This window comes from Manacus candei, unplaced genomic scaffold (assembly GCF_025592945.1).
Source record: "Manacus candei isolate 608988 ecotype Guabito, Panama unplaced genomic scaffold, ASM2559294v1 h1tg000014l, whole genome shotgun sequence".
Taxonomy (NCBI): Eukaryota; Metazoa; Chordata; class Aves; order Passeriformes; family Pipridae; genus Manacus; species Manacus candei.
This window is the reverse complement of record NW_026138062.1, coordinates 37,169,504-37,186,010: the sequence shown is the minus strand read 5'-3', so window position 1 is coordinate 37,186,010 and position 16,507 is coordinate 37,169,504. Positions and strand designations below refer to the sequence as shown.

Below are 16,507 nucleotides of genomic sequence, written 5' to 3'. Positions count from 1 at the left end.
TTAGAACAAATTCTGAATAGAGTTGCATTTGACACTGTACTTTTTGAAGGCTGCTGACTTATGTTGCTTTGTTGAGGAAAGCATAGGAACAAAAGACAAGTTGGCGCTAATCAGTTTTAATGTAGTAAGTATTGGGGCCAATGCAACACTGTCCAGAAAGATTGAATCTTTTTGTTCTTTCTTTTCCCTTTCCCATTCCTTCATTAGAAGTCTGGTTAAATAATACCAGTATCCTAAGTCATAGAATTACTATGGTAGTAGTAATTTTTTTCATCATGATTCCAGTAAACTGTTAGGAAGTTTGAAGAAAATTTCTAGACATAGTGTATCAGCCATCTTTTGGTAGATGTTTGGGTAACATTTAGGTAGTAGTGCCTACTGTTTGAAGACAGTTAAGTGGATATGTTGTGGCTTACCGTAAGTTGCTTATTTTCTTACTTATCTTTTTACCTTCTTGGTTGTAACTACCTAGAGTTCCATTTAATTAGACATGACAATAAATGAGCACCACGCTCTCAAACTGTCAAGAGAAAACACTGAATCTCTCAAATAGTGCTATATAATGTGGTCAGGATCTCTCAGATTAATTCCATGGTTTAAGAAAACATGGTGGGTTTACAGAATTTTAATCAGGGTGCATGTGTTTTGTAACTCCCATTTCATGTATTTCTGTGTCATGAAGAAAAACTACAACACTGTGTGTCTGTTAAACAGCTGCTGAAACTTTATTGTATGCTAGTTAAACAGTGATTGACTCAATAAGCCCTTTACTCATTCTGTAAAATTTTACCACTAGAAAAGTGTCTTTTGAATGTTAGTTTACAGGAGGAGATGGCTTCCATTTACAAAGAATCCCAGCCACAGTCTGTGAAGTGGGAAAGTAGTATGCACTGTGCTGTTTACGTACATGATGTGGGACAGTGGCAAAGAGGTCAAATAAATAGGATTGTCTCCGAAACAAGTGCGCAGGTAAACAGGTTTCATGCTTTCATTTCTAAACTTGTAAGCATTCATTGATTAAAATAAGGTCATATCTTTACTTCTTACTTCTGTGTTAATATTTTCTCGTATAGTCTCTTGCTTTTCTGGAGAGTTAAGTTGTATGTTGCTGCAAATAAGTTGACTGTCTCATCAAAGCTCAAATGCAGGGAACCTGGTAGTTGAAGAAGGCTCAGGAGGTAGACTTCCTGTGTGTTTACACTAAATTTTGGAACATGGTTCAGACTCCCAAGCTATAGTCTTAATAATTTAGAATAGATTCCAGAAGGTGTGTGAAACTGAAGGTCACAGTAATTCAAACTTAACGATCCTTGTTAAAAGACGGTGCCAGTTGAATGACGTGCAACACCACAGAAACATATGTAGTCCTACTGTTGCTTGAACCCTAAACTGGTGGTGATGCACTTTGCCATGTAGGTATAACATCTTGTAACCTCTCACACAGTGCTGCTTTAAACGTATTTTGTTGCACCAATTTGAAAATAGCGAGCATCAGAAAAAGCATTTTGCGACTAGATACTTACTTGCCTCAAAAATAAGAGTGGCTTTGTAATCATACAGGTAATCTAGGACTGGGTTACCATTGGTTCTCTACACCATCATTGGGTTATGCCCAGAGGTCTTCTTAGTAGGAAGCAGAAGTGAGAATTCCTATACTTCTGATTTGCATCATCTGCTTTCTGAGCCTAAGAGCCCTCAAAAAGCTATTAACCACATCAGAATAAAAAACAGGGGTTGAAGGGGAGCGATTTCAGCAAGTTTTGGTTTTACAAAAGGTCTGTAAATTCATTTAACCCCCTTTGAGCACATTTGTGTGGTTTATCTCCTTGTTATGCTGTGGTAGTCATTTGTATTGTGTGATGAAGTACTTCATTACCAAGATTCAACAAATGGCTTTTGCAATGCTTGAAATTTTTTTAACCTCTTCAGGCATGTTTTGAATTATCATTCCTTACAGATAACTCTGAGAGGTTTTTTTCTGTTTCATTTTGTTTCTTGCCTGTAATAGGTAGTACTTTACGATTCTGGAGCTGAAAAAACAGTGGAGATCAGCTGTCTAAGAAAACTTGAGGAAAATATGAAGATAATTAGGACATTAGCAATAGAATGTTCATTGACAGATATAAGGTAGGCTTTCCCTTATACTGAGTTGCAGCGTTAGAAACTAATGATGATATAATTTATTTTGCTGTGTAAGCACTGATTATCTAAGATTTGGATGTGGTTTCCTTTTTGAATAAAGAAGAAATGGGGTGGTGGCTATGATTTTGTTTTGTAAAGGTTTAGTTTTTTTTTTTTTAAGGGTTACACTACATAGCAGTAAAGCGGAAACTGTGCTGTAGAAATAAATAGTATTTATAGGATGAATTATGAAATAGTGAACAGATTTATTTCACTGAATTGTTTTTCCCTCAGCTCAAAATTTGAGTTGAATCAAATCTTACAAAACTGCAAGGTCTCTTCTAGACTGTTAAGACAGGTGTCATACTTCTGGAACTCATTGTCCTCCTCACTTTAAAATTTTGGGGTTATACTTCTTTTATCCTTCCTGTCATAAAGATCCAGAAATGAATAATCATTTCATTTTACTGTCGATTAATGGAGATTGTGTTTTTTTTTCCCTGACAGTTCAGGAAGTTTGAAAAAGAAAAAAAACAACAACCAAATCAAATTCTCAGTAAGGGGGAGGGTTTATGGTTACTCTCAGGAGACACCAACTTCTCTTGTACTAGGGACTATCATTTGTTCTGTGTTAGACCAACAGGTGGAAGCACACAGTGGACAGCAACAGTGTGTGAATTCTTATCCTGTTTCCTAACCGGAGTACAAGTAAAAATAATCGTACAGGTTTGTAATCAAAACCAGTAGTATTTGTAAAATTTCTGCCAGGCTGTCTGTTAATTCAGTTTTTCTCTGAATATTTTACTCTTAAAAGTCTTGAATGGAACTTGCTTAGATAGCTGTTTGCTGTAGGGAAAAAGCTATATTCTTTATAGGAAAAGGTATTTTCTTCTTTCTGCTCTATTTGTGTTATTCACCAGAGCATTAGAGCAGTTTGGCTACTTACTGTGGAAAGAACTTAGTCTTAAATATATTTAGTTACTGGAGAATAATATCTGTATTTTTGGAATCACTGAGTGCTGACATCCTTTATGGACAGGTAAGCAAGATACTCAAGTTGTTGGTGAGATTGATTTCAGCAGTTACTCTATTAGTTTTCAGGCATCAAAGACGGAAAGAATTAATCCAGTGGTGTATCAACGTCATTATAATTGATTTCTTTTTCCCTTCTATTAAAAAAAAGTATTAATTTAAGGGTTTGGTTTCTTCAGTGTCTGTTGGAGCTGCCAGTGAGGTTTTACGTTATGTAAGGAAATAAAATCAGTGATGAGTGAAGTTACTTATGAGTGGGTTTAAGGCTCCTGCTGGAGGAAAGCAAGTGTCTGGCAGCTGATTCTAATAAAACAAGGCGAAAAAGCAAGGTTGTATTCTGTTACTTTCTTTTTAATGCCACGTTCAGAATAGTTGATAAAATGTTGGGAACTGTCACATGGATTAAATAAGTTTTGTCTTCTGATGGGGATGTCAGTTGTTCAAGGATGTCTGATTTGCAGTCAGTACTAATAAAATGAAAAATCTGCCTGTAGTTTAGCGGAAATGCATATTGTAATATGTTGTCCAGCTCTCTCATTTTTTCCAGGAAAGTGATGGGGCATGTGCACTGCCTGTGAAAATTCTTTACAAAGATGAAACAGGAAAAATGATCGATACTTCTGAATACCTTATTGAACGGGGTTTGGCGCTTAGAAGCAGAAGGTTTGGATGCTTTTATATTCTTGCAGACTCTGATATTCACATTGGGATAAGCTAATAAATAATTTAAAAATTTGGATTGTCCTCTGCAGCATATGTAGCAACAGAACTCCATCTTCAGTGAACTTATTTGAACATAATGTTATTTGTTGTATCCATTGCACATTTCAGTTCTCTAGGTTGGTAGACAAGATGTTTGACAGTATTTTAACAAGCATTTGTCACCTTTTTGTGTTTGTTTTTTTTTTATTTCTATTATTTTATGCTTTGACACTTCTCAAGTTCTTTGTCAGTTAATATATTAATATGATTTGATTGAATCTGCTAGAACTGATACAGCTGGTGTGGCATGCTCAGCCTCCAAGGAACATGTTAAAGTATATGTAGAGCAAGAGAACACGCAGCTGGATGGTTATAATTCCAAACCTGCACGTGCAAGAAACAGAGCTGTTCCAGAGGAGAACATCACTGTTTCAGAGAGTGAACAAAAACCATTCAAAACACTGCCTCATTCAGGAATGGATGAAACATATAAATTTCCTGTTGTACCTGAAGCAAAAATTTTTCAAGCCATAGTGAGTTGCATTGGAGGTGATGGAACTATTTATATAATACCTAAATCATATGGTAAGTTTACGTAGAGGAAAATACATTTATCTATGAATCTGAGCAGTCTGGTGTATCAGAATATACCAGATACATGTTCTAGTATACATGTGCTGAATCTGAACACAGTTCTAGAAGATTCCTGTTGGGAGGGGTGCTACTGGGAGGTGATGTGTCCTTGGGCATGGAGTGTGAGGGGCAGGTGCCCCTCTCCCATGGGGAGAGGTGTCCTGCAGCTTCCCAGCAGAGGAAACCCAAATCCCCAGGAGGTGTTGCTCTGTCCTTTAAATCAGCTCTCCTGTCCTCCCACCATCCCAAGAAATCCAGAAAACCCAAGCATTTGGATGGGCAGTTTACTTGCCTTTCTTCTCTAGGCAGTACTGGGTAAGGCAGCAGGTGCTTTATTTTATAATGTTGAAATTGTGATACATTTTACTATTAAAGTAAATGAAGTAACTTACTTAAAGTAACCAAGATACAGTCATAAAGATTCTTACAAATTAGCCTGGTTCTCATATATTACTGGACATTTTCCTGCAGTTTGAGCTAAGTACCCAAGTTCCTTGGGCTCTTTATTTGTATTGTGATAGATTCTGTACCTCATAATGTTTTCTGTTGGAAATGGATTAATTTTTATCTGACAGATGCAGTGTCAGTCTTCAGTAGCATGATAATATATCATGCTTTAGAAAAATGTTTACATACAAGAACATTAATTTATGGTTTTTGCTCCACAAGTGCATTTAACTACTAGATCACACCATAAAACTTTGAGATTCAAAGTACAGGAACCCCACTTGCCCAGGACTGAGTTGTTCCTGCAGTTAGTGCTGTAGGCTGTACCCACAGCAGAAGAGGTTCTACTGGACACCTGCTTTGTGGTGTTTCATGGTGTCCTGCCACTGTCTTTGGGACTCTGTTGTCTTGTTTGTGCTTTGTATGGCTCTTGTGTTAGTCCTGCCAAGGTGTTGGATACAAAATTTATAGACCCTTCTTCTCTGAGATTAGAATCCAGAATTAAGGGCTTCAGAATTAGAAATGCAGTTTACTTTTCATTTTAACTAGCAAGTTGTTAATGTTTACTAGATGTTGAACATACATATTGTATCAGTGTTGGAAAATATTTTTTGTAGCAGCGTGTGTATTTTATGTTTATATATGTCCTCAGCTGAATCTGCTGGGTTTTAGTGATGAAAATATTTTGTATAAATGTTATAGACTATTTTGAATTTATTTTTTTTTTTGTTTCCCCCTCACCCAAGAAATTGCACTAAGCAGATTGATGACTGAAATACAAAATACCTTCAAAGGCCTTGGTCTTCTGATACCCTACTGCTGGAAAAAGGGAGAAGCTTGTGTTGTAAGAGGATCAGATACCATGTGGTATCGAGGTAAAGTTATAGAAGTCTGCAGTAGTACTCTCCAGGTAAGTTTGATTATATGGGGGAGGAGGGTGTATGAATGTATGCATATGTATTTAAAAGAAAAAAAGGCAAATAATCCAATCCCCTAAACTAAACTTAGGATCCCACACTTTTTCATTCAGCTGACCTGACAATGCAGATGCTCATTTTGCTTAAAAGTGTGATTACTTTCCTGAATTTTACATTTATTTTAAAGATGAATTCTGTCTACCTCTTCAAGTTGTCACCATTTTTCCCCACAGTTTTCCAAGTAATGGTAAGCTTTCTTGAGTAAAAAGCTACCTTTGGTCACCTGTAAGTAATCCCTTTTGAGTTTTTGGTTCTTTTATTGTTCATACCATATGCAGAGTGCTTTGAAAGCAATTAGGTTTAGCATCCCCCTGCCCTGTCCCCACCCAGAAAGTAGTGGCTCTCTGTTTATTTTGAGTTCTTTCTGCTGCACAGATATAGGGCTACTTTTTCTCATTAGTTGTTAATCTTACCTAGCCTCTTGAGTCTGCTCATGATTTTTTGAGTGTAGATTTGCAAAGTCTTGACACTATCCTAGTTCACAAATTCTTGCAAGAGAAGTTTAGAAACTGAACTTGTAATCTGCCATACCAGTTTTTAATGCTTTCCTTCATTTCCACTTTGTCACATCACCTACTTACCATCACGCCGTTATTTTTTTCTCTAAAAAAGTGGATGCTGTAAATGAACACTTCCTCCTATTAAACTTTACTGAAATTATTCCTGCTTTTTTAAGTTAAGCTTTGCATTTCATATAGGTACAGTACATAGACCGTGGTTACATAGAGAGCATTCCTCAGTGTCATCTGTATCCAACTACATTTTATACTGATATTCCTCCCTTTTGCATCCCATGTCAACTCTACAAGACATTACCGGTGAGTAATGGCAAATTTGGGTTAGTAGGTAGCTACTCACATCAATGCACTGTTTAATCATAGAAAGGTTTAGACTAGTTGCTGGTATTTTTTCTTGCCTATACGGATGCAGAGAAGACCCGATGAGGATCATCTCAGCAAGACAGCCTTTTATCAGGAACAGACAGATGGCTTTATGAAGGGACCATGCTTCAAAAGCAGCTATCATTGGAGTTAAAACCTTTGTGAGACAGGACACTGCAGTGGTTGGCAGGGTGATACTCTGAAGTGGCAATTTGTTTTGTAATAGCAACAAAAAGTAAGGCCTGGATTTCTTAATGGAGAATGGCCAGAAAATCATAGATCTTCAAGTCCTGCAAAAGTATTTCTGTCATTCTGAACTCTGCTGTGTAGGAAACAATCTAAGCTGATACCAGTGAATTGTTTCAGGGGTTTTTGTTAGTAAGTAATTGGTAGGTAAATAACATCTTGACATATCATCACACCTTGTTTGATTTATATGGTGCATTTAGTAAATTTGAATTACTGAAATTACTAGCTTACTTTTAAAATTACTTTTAAAGAAAGCCTTTTTATTGCTGGAAGCAGTTAAAGAGATGAAGAAAGACTGCAACTCCAGCAAGGCCAGGGGGGTTTGCAATATCCATCCTGCTGGTGCAGACCTCAGACTGCCGGAAATGCCTGGACCTACCTCCTGGGGCCAGGACAGGCAGCAGACCTGCCTGCAAAAGGTTTGTAGGGGACCTCCTGCAACAGGTGGCTGAGCTGCAGGGGGTGGTGAGAGATCTGCGTAATGTCAGGAAAACTGAGAAGGAGTTAGATAGCTGATTTCAGGTGCAGTCTACAGTGGCCCTACAGCCAGTGACTGAACAGCCAGAAACTCTCCCAGTGCCACACAAAGAAGGGGGGGGGGGCAGTAATGCAGAAGAATGGAAGCTTGCAATGGCAAGGACCTGCAGGAAGCAGAGACTTCCCCCAAAGTTCAAGGTGCACTCGTGGAACTGCTTTGACACTCTTGCAGGCTGACGAGGACGGGCATGTCACATCAGCTGAGTAAGGCAGCACCATCTGCTCCCCGTGCAACCACCAGTGCAGCTAACAAAGAGTGATGGGTGACAGCAGTGGGTGCTCTCTAGAGAAGTGTGCTGCTTACTGGGGACTCGTATCATGGGCGTCACGGGGTGGCTGCCAGGCCTCACACCGTTCACTCGCTATAACCTGCTGCTGTTCATGTTGGCCCCAGAGATACAACTGGGAGCAGTCTGAGGAGTATCGAGAAGGGTTGCAGATCCCAAGAGCAGTAGTGAGGTCTGTGGAGCCCTGGCATCTTTTTCATCTGTCCTGCCTGTGAAAGGGAAGGGATTTGAAAGGGCCAGTCCAGTCTGGTGAGTTAAGAAATTGTTATGGAACTGATGCCACAGCCAGGGGTTTGACTGCTTGCACAATGGCACCTGCTTTGAGAAACCTGGTCTGCTGGGGGCCTATGGGGTCCATCTGTCAGAGAGGGACAAGAGCATCTTTGGTCATAGGCTTGTCAACCCTGGAGAGGGATTGCAGATCAGCAGGAGAGCATCTGAAGAGCACCACCTGTTGGAGCAAGTCCAGAGGAAGGCAACAAAGATGATCAGAGGGCTGGAGCACCTCTCCTATAAAGAGAGACTGAGAGAGGTGCGGCTCTTCAGTCTGGAGATGAGAAGGCACCAGGGAGACCTTATACCTTCCAGTATCTAAAGGGGACTACAAGAGAGCTGGGAAGAGATTCCTTACAAGGACATGCAGTGACAGGACAAGGGGGGGATGGCTTCAAATTGACAGAGGGCAGATTTAGATTTGATATCAGAAAGAAAAGCTTCACTATGAGGGCGGTGAGATGCTGAAACAGGTTGCCTGGAGAAGTTGCAGATGCACTGTCCCCAAAGTGTTCAAGGCCAGGTTGGATTGGGCTTGGAGCAACCCGGTCTAGTGGAAGGTGTCCCTGCCCACAGCAGGAGGGGTGGAGCTAGATGATCTTTAAGGTCCTTTCCAACCAAAACCGTTGTATGGTTCTGTGAAAGACAGGCTTGTAAGCCTTTGGGATTGGGAAGCAAACAGATACTGTGGGAACTAAAGGAAGTATTTCAGGTATTTTGTTTTGCTGTCTCTTATTTTAGATTAATTCTGTGTCTTTGGATTATGCTTCAGGCAATCTTGTATACTTACGTTATTATGTACATAGTAAAGGTTAGACTTGGCAAGCTGCATCTTTCTAAGCCATTCCACAGTCTGAAAATTGTGGGTTGGTGTTGTCACGTAAGTTTTAATGCACCAAATAGCAGATAATATTTAAATGGTTGTAGACAAATCGGACTAAGGATGTGTATTTTCAAATAAGTTTGTTTAATGATAGTCATGTATCTTCACCTGGTTTAGGAAAAGGAATAATATTACTTGTCAGCATCTTAATGTGTGGGTTTCTTGCTTCTCTCCAAATAGATTGGAAATTTTTGGCAGCAGGATGCAGTGGGTTGCCTTCAAGAACTACTTACAAATGAAGAGGTTGAAATACACGTTGAGGTAGCTTGCTTTGTTCATAGATGTGGAAGTTTGTTTTTCAGGACTTTTTTTCCCTTTTAACTGGTATTAAAAATAATATATGAAGGAACGTAGTAGTAAATGTATTTCTTAGACAAAAATAAAACTAAACTTGTTTCTCCTGTGACTTGACCTTTATTATAGTTTTAAGGCCTTAAATGTGTCCCTTAGAGATAGTCACATTTTTTCATCCTGTTTATATTCTGTGTTGCAACAGCAACAAGTTTATGCAACAGCATAAATTCTTTTAAATTCTGTTTTAAGTGATTAAATTTTGACATAGTTAAGTAGGGACATGCTTAAATTTTTATCTTAACTTTGTAGGGAAACATCATCTTCATTGCCTGAAAACAAGCAATTTCAAATAGTTTAATTTCTAATAATAAATAGTGAAAGAGAAGGGTTTGAATGAGCAAACATGGGATAGTATTTCAGTGTTCAAATGAGTAGTTGATGCTGCCATTCCAGAGCTAGATATATTCTCATTTGTGTCATAACTTACGTTAGTAGCCATCCTTATTTGTTTTGTATCTTTGATGAATGAATATGGTGCATGTCAGCATGAGAGGTTTGAATTTCCTGGTCACTATTTCTAAAACCTCAGTCACACTATTACTATCATATACCTATTTTGTCTTGTGTAAACAGAAATTACCAGATAACCCATGGGACAAATTGTCCATCAGGCTGTATTTTGGTGGGATTTCACTTTCATCCTTCATGGCACACCAGAAGTACTGTGTTGCTGAAGACTGTCAGGATGTACAAAAGCTGGTGAGACTTGCGCGTGTGCATCTATTTCACTGTTGTTATTCCAACATTAAAAAGCTTACTCAGTTTCTTGTGACCTTTGAGGATTGATCTGTACTGTTTTGTGATGTAAACAGCAGTGAGACAAATACACAGGTCTGCAGCATAACAAGTGTAGATACAACATGTGGATAAGATTGTGTGGAATAGTGGGTTGCCAAGGGTTTGTTCCTGGACTCCATAATGAAAACAAATTTTTGCATTTCTGTTTAAAGTCCAGTTAGTTTTTGTGTTCCTCTAAAACCTAAAATGCTAGGATAGGTTAATATTTTTATCACTTGAAGGGATTTGTGTTATTCATAAAAATATATCCAAGGATGGAGATAATTCAAACTAAATTGAATCAGGTATTTCTGCATAAACCCAGTGATTTCTAAGGGAATTACCTAGGTTCTTTATTCCAAATGTCTCTTGTTCTTTAGGGAAGGATTGAATTTTTCACCTGTCGTCATTGTCCTAAATCCTACACAAGTAACTTCTCTGTATTTTATTTAAATTTTTTTTCTTGGAATCTGAGAATCGGGTTTATTTAAATTGCTAAGACCGTTACTTCATTTTTCTCTTAGTTCTGTTTAAGCCTGCCAGTGTATTTTTCTTTCCAACATACATCTTTGCTTCAGAAGATAATTTTACAGTAGAGTACCCTGCTGTCGCTGCAGAAATTGTACGTTTTGTTGTGCTGTATAGGAGCTGCATTCATGGCCTGTGATCCAGCTGAGCCATGTGCATACTTTAATGCACTGAGGTTTATTTTGTTGTGAATCAAATGCATTAATGACACGTAGAATTTCAGACTGTAAAACGCATGGTTCTAAAAGAGGACTCTATGCTACTGAGAAAATATGTATCTGTGCTCTACAATATCTGTTGCCTTTTTGAAAGAGTGATAATTGTGGTAGCTGAGTTCATTTATTCTTCGCCTTGCTCTTAAGGGATAACTTGCTCTGGCAAACTGCAGGAACACAGGGGCATGGCATTTAGGATTGATTATCTGTGCTAATTAATTGCTATGATTTTAGTTTTTCTTTATAATTTTTTTTCTTTAAATGGAATACATTTTTAAATTAACAGCAATCTAGTTACCATGTCAGTATGTTCATATAATTTCAAATATATATTTTTTGTTTTAAAACTGTTAATTAACTAGTTCTCTTACCTTTTAGCTAAAGCTTTTTAAAAAATACCTCATAAGTGTTGAAAGGAAAAGTTGAGTAATATTTTTTCCATCAAGGCCACATTGTTTATTATTATACACATTCTTAGGTAACTCCTTTGAACCCAGAGTCATACCAAAGCTAGTTTCCATTTTGTTACTAAATGTGATGCTCAGCTGAAGTCTGTCTTGGTCTAGGTGCTCTTTGCAGGAGACGCTCATGTTTCCCCTTCATACGTGTTGCCACCACTACCTGTTCCAGGAGATACCTTTCCTGTCAGAGTTTCCCATTTGGTGTCTCCTAAGGAGGTAAGTCTTGTAGACATCTTGCATATATTGCAGTCCCATCAAGCTGGTGAACATGGCTAACAGTTTTAGAGCATTAGAAAGGTTCCAAAATGGTCCTGAGTTATTGATGCAGGTGGTTGTGCAGGGCAGGATCTGAATGAACTCTTAATTGAAATACCTGCATGGGTGGGGGCAGAGAAATACTAATCATTTCTCTAAAAAGGAGCTTTAAGAGTTACTGTGCTTCTGTCTGGTACTTACCCTGTATAATAAAAAATTAGGTCATTGGATTTTAATCTGGCAGAACAATAGTGATTTTTGTGTAAGCCCACATAATTTTCTGTAGTTCTAGTAGTCTCCCAGACAAAAGGCAGAATGTGATGTGCGTTGATCAAACACAGGATTCCTATGTGGACTTTGAATGTTGAGTGATGAAATAGAGAAGAAAAGGGAGCAAGGATGTGCTGAATCTTTCAAACATGGGAACAAGTAATCTTTTGATAATTGTTGATCACCAATGGAATTTGAAGTTTCTAAGTCATTTGCAAAAATTGTAACATGAGGGCCTTTTCTTGGAGTAGGTTTATATTTGCCTTGATCCTTCTGAGAACCATACAAAGCAGTCTGCCACAGAGGGAGCTGCCAGCAGTGACTCAGAGAGCCTTGATGCGGCCCTGAAGTGGTGCAATAAAATTGTGGAGTCTCTTCCTCTTCTAACAAACTTTGAAAAAGGTACATTAATGTGTTTATTTTCCCTGTTGTTTCATGTGGATGTATCAAAAGCCTGAATTTCTTTTTGAAGAATAGGAATTTTTATATTTCTATGCATCTTTAAATAAAACTCTCTGAGAGTAAGGAATAACACTGCACTGTAGTCATATGATACACTATAATAATTTTTTTACTTGTCATTAAATTGAGGTTTTTGTGTAATTCTGATCCACTGGAAAATGATGGACAGAACTCGATTCTGATGACTGTTAAAGTTATGAATTGAGTTTTGATGGCATTTGGTAGTAATGGAACTTTTCCCTTAAGGAGCCTGTCACTGAAGCTGTAACTGTGAAAACCTTGCTATTAAATATTCCAAAGACAAAAGTTGTGTATGGAAAAGGATGTAACCAAGGTTTAGAAGTTAACGTGAACCCCTAAGGAGCATGACTTTAATTCTGGATTTCTCCATTTAGGCAAAAAAAATGGGCTTTAATTCTCTTGTCCACAACCATTGAGTCTAAAATAGCGTAAAGTATGTGGGTCTAAACCTTGGTGAAGAAAACAGTTACTGCTAGTACTTGGTTCTGCTAACAAGTGAAATTCTGGTTCGGGTTTTAAGCAGCGTCTGCCTCGTGTCCTGCAGACTTATGTCTGTTCTTTTACAGATCGATCTTTTTACTAACTGAAATGTGCAACTGAGTCCAAGTTGAGAAGTTTTAACATTAAACTGTTTGGATCACTATCTTTACCAAGCAATTTGCTGTTATTTTTCATCATTGCCATGTGAGGTAGAGAGGCTTGACTTAAATTGCATACTGGTGATTGTGAATTAGAGTTCAGAGAGAATTGGAGGATGCATAGAACAAAATCATACCACGAATTAAAGAAAGAAAAGGAAACTTAGTCTCTGTCACAGAGTAAAGTGGATTTTCAAGTTCAGTTTGTACTGCATTGAGTATTCTGGGATGTTTTGTGGTGTTCCTTTTTTTCTTTTTACAGAACTGCCTTGCCTTGCAGAATATGTGGATGGCTTATGGTATAGGGCAAAGCTCCTCTCTATTATACAGCTTATCCCTGTTCAGATTCTGGTTCAGTTTGTTGACTACGGTAATTATTTAGTTGCCCCAACAAACAGGTAAATATATAAGAAAAAATGCATATAAAATGTCTGTGTGTATGTATATTTACACTTACATTATTAAATATGTACTTGCAAATAAATATTTTACATCTGTTATTATTTATTTTTATATAACTGCATATATATTCTTTATAATTTAGCGTTGGATTTCAGTTGCAGAGAAGGTGGGTTGGCTGGTTAAATAACTTCTGTCTGCAGAGTGTGGGGTTGTGCACCTGCTTCCGTCTCAGGTTGTTCTGAAAAACCCATTATTATAAGATCAGATTTTTCCATTATCTCTGCTTAACCTGTGAGTAGGCTCAGGAGTATAATCGGCTTCTGCACCCAAGAAGCTTACTCGAAACAAGGTGCACAAAAAAAATCCTCTGATCCTGTGAGAACTGCAGGCTGCACAGAAGATAGCTGGGGAATAAGATAAAAGGATAGGGGAGTATCTGAGTGGGACACACCCTGCCCTGCTTGTGTGGAAAATGGAAGTTCAAATCCCTGTTCTGTCTGGTACTGAGCCACACTAAGAACTGCTCCTGTGCTGACACACAGATGTCAGCTGAGTGTATCAAACACCTCAGGCTTTTAGGGTACCCTAAACTTGTCTAAATTTCTCATATACGCGTATATATGTACACACACTCACAATGAATATATGTATGTGTGTAGATAGTACTGTCATACACCTGTATATAATACATATATATAGTACATATGTACATATTTTTTATATGTACTGCTTATTCACACTGACTTGCTCTTGAGTTCATTGGGGAATCTACAAATCCTTGCTGAAGACAAAATGGGATTTGAACAATTTCCTGCTTCGCATACTGTTGGGGTTGTGGGAGATAGTGTGTTTTATTTCAGGGTTGCATTCCCTGCTCTGCTTCCCCATTCTTTTGCTTCTGGGTTAGAGAGATAGAAGAATGGGGAGATGATAATACAGACCCAAGGTACCTATTTCCAGTAGTGTGTCTAGAGCACATTCAGGCATGAAGTACTTTGTACATGACATGGAGGTTTGTGGAGCCTGCACTGTGATGATTTGCACTTGGATTTCTGTGCTCAGGTCTTTGTTAGGCACTGGAGACTCCTCCCCAAGCGCTGTGGTAGGGAGGCAGTTTGTGCCAGGTGGGCTGAGAGGTCTGTAGGATGCTGGACTGCTTTGTGATAGTTACTGTGCTAAGTCCTTACTGTGCTAAGGCCTGGGCCTGCCTGCCAGAGGAATTGTTCAGTCTGATGCTGGCATGTTACCACAGAGCAGGGATCCCAGTTTCCACACTGTAAACCTACTGCATGAACCATTCATCAGTCTGTCCTTACATCCTTACTGAGAGTTGAGTTTGACAGGTGGATTGTTGGGGACAAACACTTCTCATTTTTGTTGTAGATTGCGTCACATACCTTACTGTCTGCTGAAGTACCCTGTTAAGGCAGTACGAGTTCTCTTGGCTGGATTTAAACCTGCTTCGGATGACAAAAACACAAAAAGAATTCCTTATTCCCCAGAATGGAGCCTGAATGCATTGTGGGCTATGGTGGACTGTGTGGAAGGAAGACGTCTCTCTGCTTCCATACTTGTGAGAATCACTTTGTTCTTTTTTCTTTTTTTTCTTTTTTTTTTTCCCCTCCTAGCTCTTGCTCAGCCTAAAATTCTTACTAGCACTCTAATTTTTAAGTATTTATTTTACTGTTTACCCTCATAATTTAAAACTGAGAACCATTTACTTTGGAGGAAGGCTAATGAAGAGAGAAAGTGATGTGGTGCTCTTTCTAAACATGCAGTCAAAAAGTTTTTGAGCATTCTTGCTGTTTTAAAACTAGTTTTATTTACTTAAAAACTAAGTACTCTCTGTATATTCACAGTTCCATTTAAGCAGTGAGTATAGCCAGTAAAATAACTTTCAGTATTGGTTAGCTTGAGATTTAAATCTGTTACTGTCAACTCTGTCAACTTTCAGACTCTTTCACCAGAGGTCACCATTTCTTTGTATGGAGATGACAAAAAACTAGTTCATCTGAAACTGATAGAAATGGGACTTGCAGAGTTGGATGAGTGACATGTAAGTACAGTGACTATGAACTACAACTTCATACTATTCTGGAAGGATGATTTCAGAAGTTTAAAGCAAAGTATAAACTGCCAGTAATGTTGACAACTAGAATTTATTTTTAAAAAATCCCTTCTGTCCACTTTCACTCTGTTAATGAAGTATTTAATATAAAACAAAAAGCTGTTAAAAAAATTATTTTATTTACATACTATTACTGAAACCCACAGTTACAGGTTTAAGAACTAGCAAGTACTGAAACAAAGAGCCCTAAGGTGATACAACATAAAGAGCTTTTGCTGCCAGTAACTGAAGAAGGTAATTTGCAGATGTGTGGCAGAGCGCTCTGCCCATATGATAAAAATTAATTTTATTTTAGGCATTTGATCTCAATGGCAGGTGCCAGTGGTTACTCAGGCAAACATCCATGAATGACATGTTGATGTCCATAGATCTAGTCAAACATGGAATATTTTTAATTAAGAGCTTTACACTGTGTTATCCATAGAGAACAGCGGAGACTTGGATTTTCAGATTTCTTGGCTGACTCTCTTATCTAGTATTTTTTCCCTCCCATTTAATAAGCACTCTTCTAATAGATGTTTACAGATAATGTTCCAAACATCCTTTGATCTTGAAATAGTGAAACTTTATATTCACATCTCAATCTTTTTTGACCATGGAGTCCTAAGTACTGTTCTGTGATACCCTTTTCACAGGAGTGGGTAGAACTAGATGTACAGTGGTAAAGAAACAGATAAAAAGCTGATGCTAGGCACAGTTGTTCTAGTATCTTGTTAGAAGACTTGAAGGGAAGATGATAGTTCTGTTATTGTGACGTAACTTGTGTTACCTCCTTGTGTTTCAGGTTTATTTGATGACAGACATCTCCAGCACCAGTCTAGTATAGGGAGCAAACAGTTTGGGTGGGGGAGCACTACTGTCTTTATTCCAAACCATGTTTGCATTGTTGCTGTTTCCTGTTTCTGTTGTTACACCTCTTTCACTTCAGAGTTTAGGGAATAAAGTTTGTTCAGCATGCATCTGAAAGCTTGTTT

At 38.2% G+C, this 16,507-nt stretch overlaps 1 protein-coding gene across 1 annotated transcript in view; it reads left to right on the top strand.

Moving 5' to 3' along the window:
- Positions 1 to 16,507, top strand: part of RNF17 (ring finger protein 17) — a 43,815-nt gene extending 27,308 nt beyond the window's left edge. The window contains exons 23-37 of the mRNA XM_051779158.1: positions 819 to 969; positions 2,009 to 2,127; positions 2,757 to 2,847; positions 3,701 to 3,816; positions 4,142 to 4,440; positions 5,682 to 5,845; positions 6,611 to 6,730; positions 9,203 to 9,283; positions 9,950 to 10,075; positions 11,463 to 11,573; positions 12,134 to 12,284; positions 13,266 to 13,401; positions 14,789 to 14,978; positions 15,360 to 15,461; positions 16,318 to 16,507. Coding sequence (XP_051635118.1) covers positions 819 to 969; positions 2,009 to 2,127; positions 2,757 to 2,847; positions 3,701 to 3,816; positions 4,142 to 4,440; positions 5,682 to 5,845; positions 6,611 to 6,730; positions 9,203 to 9,283; positions 9,950 to 10,075; positions 11,463 to 11,573; positions 12,134 to 12,284; positions 13,266 to 13,401; positions 14,789 to 14,978; positions 15,360 to 15,458 — 1,954 coding nt within the window. The 3' untranslated portion in view covers positions 15,459 to 15,461; positions 16,318 to 16,507. The remainder of the gene's footprint in view (positions 1 to 818; positions 970 to 2,008; positions 2,128 to 2,756; positions 2,848 to 3,700; positions 3,817 to 4,141; positions 4,441 to 5,681; positions 5,846 to 6,610; positions 6,731 to 9,202; positions 9,284 to 9,949; positions 10,076 to 11,462; positions 11,574 to 12,133; positions 12,285 to 13,265; positions 13,402 to 14,788; positions 14,979 to 15,359; positions 15,462 to 16,317) is intronic.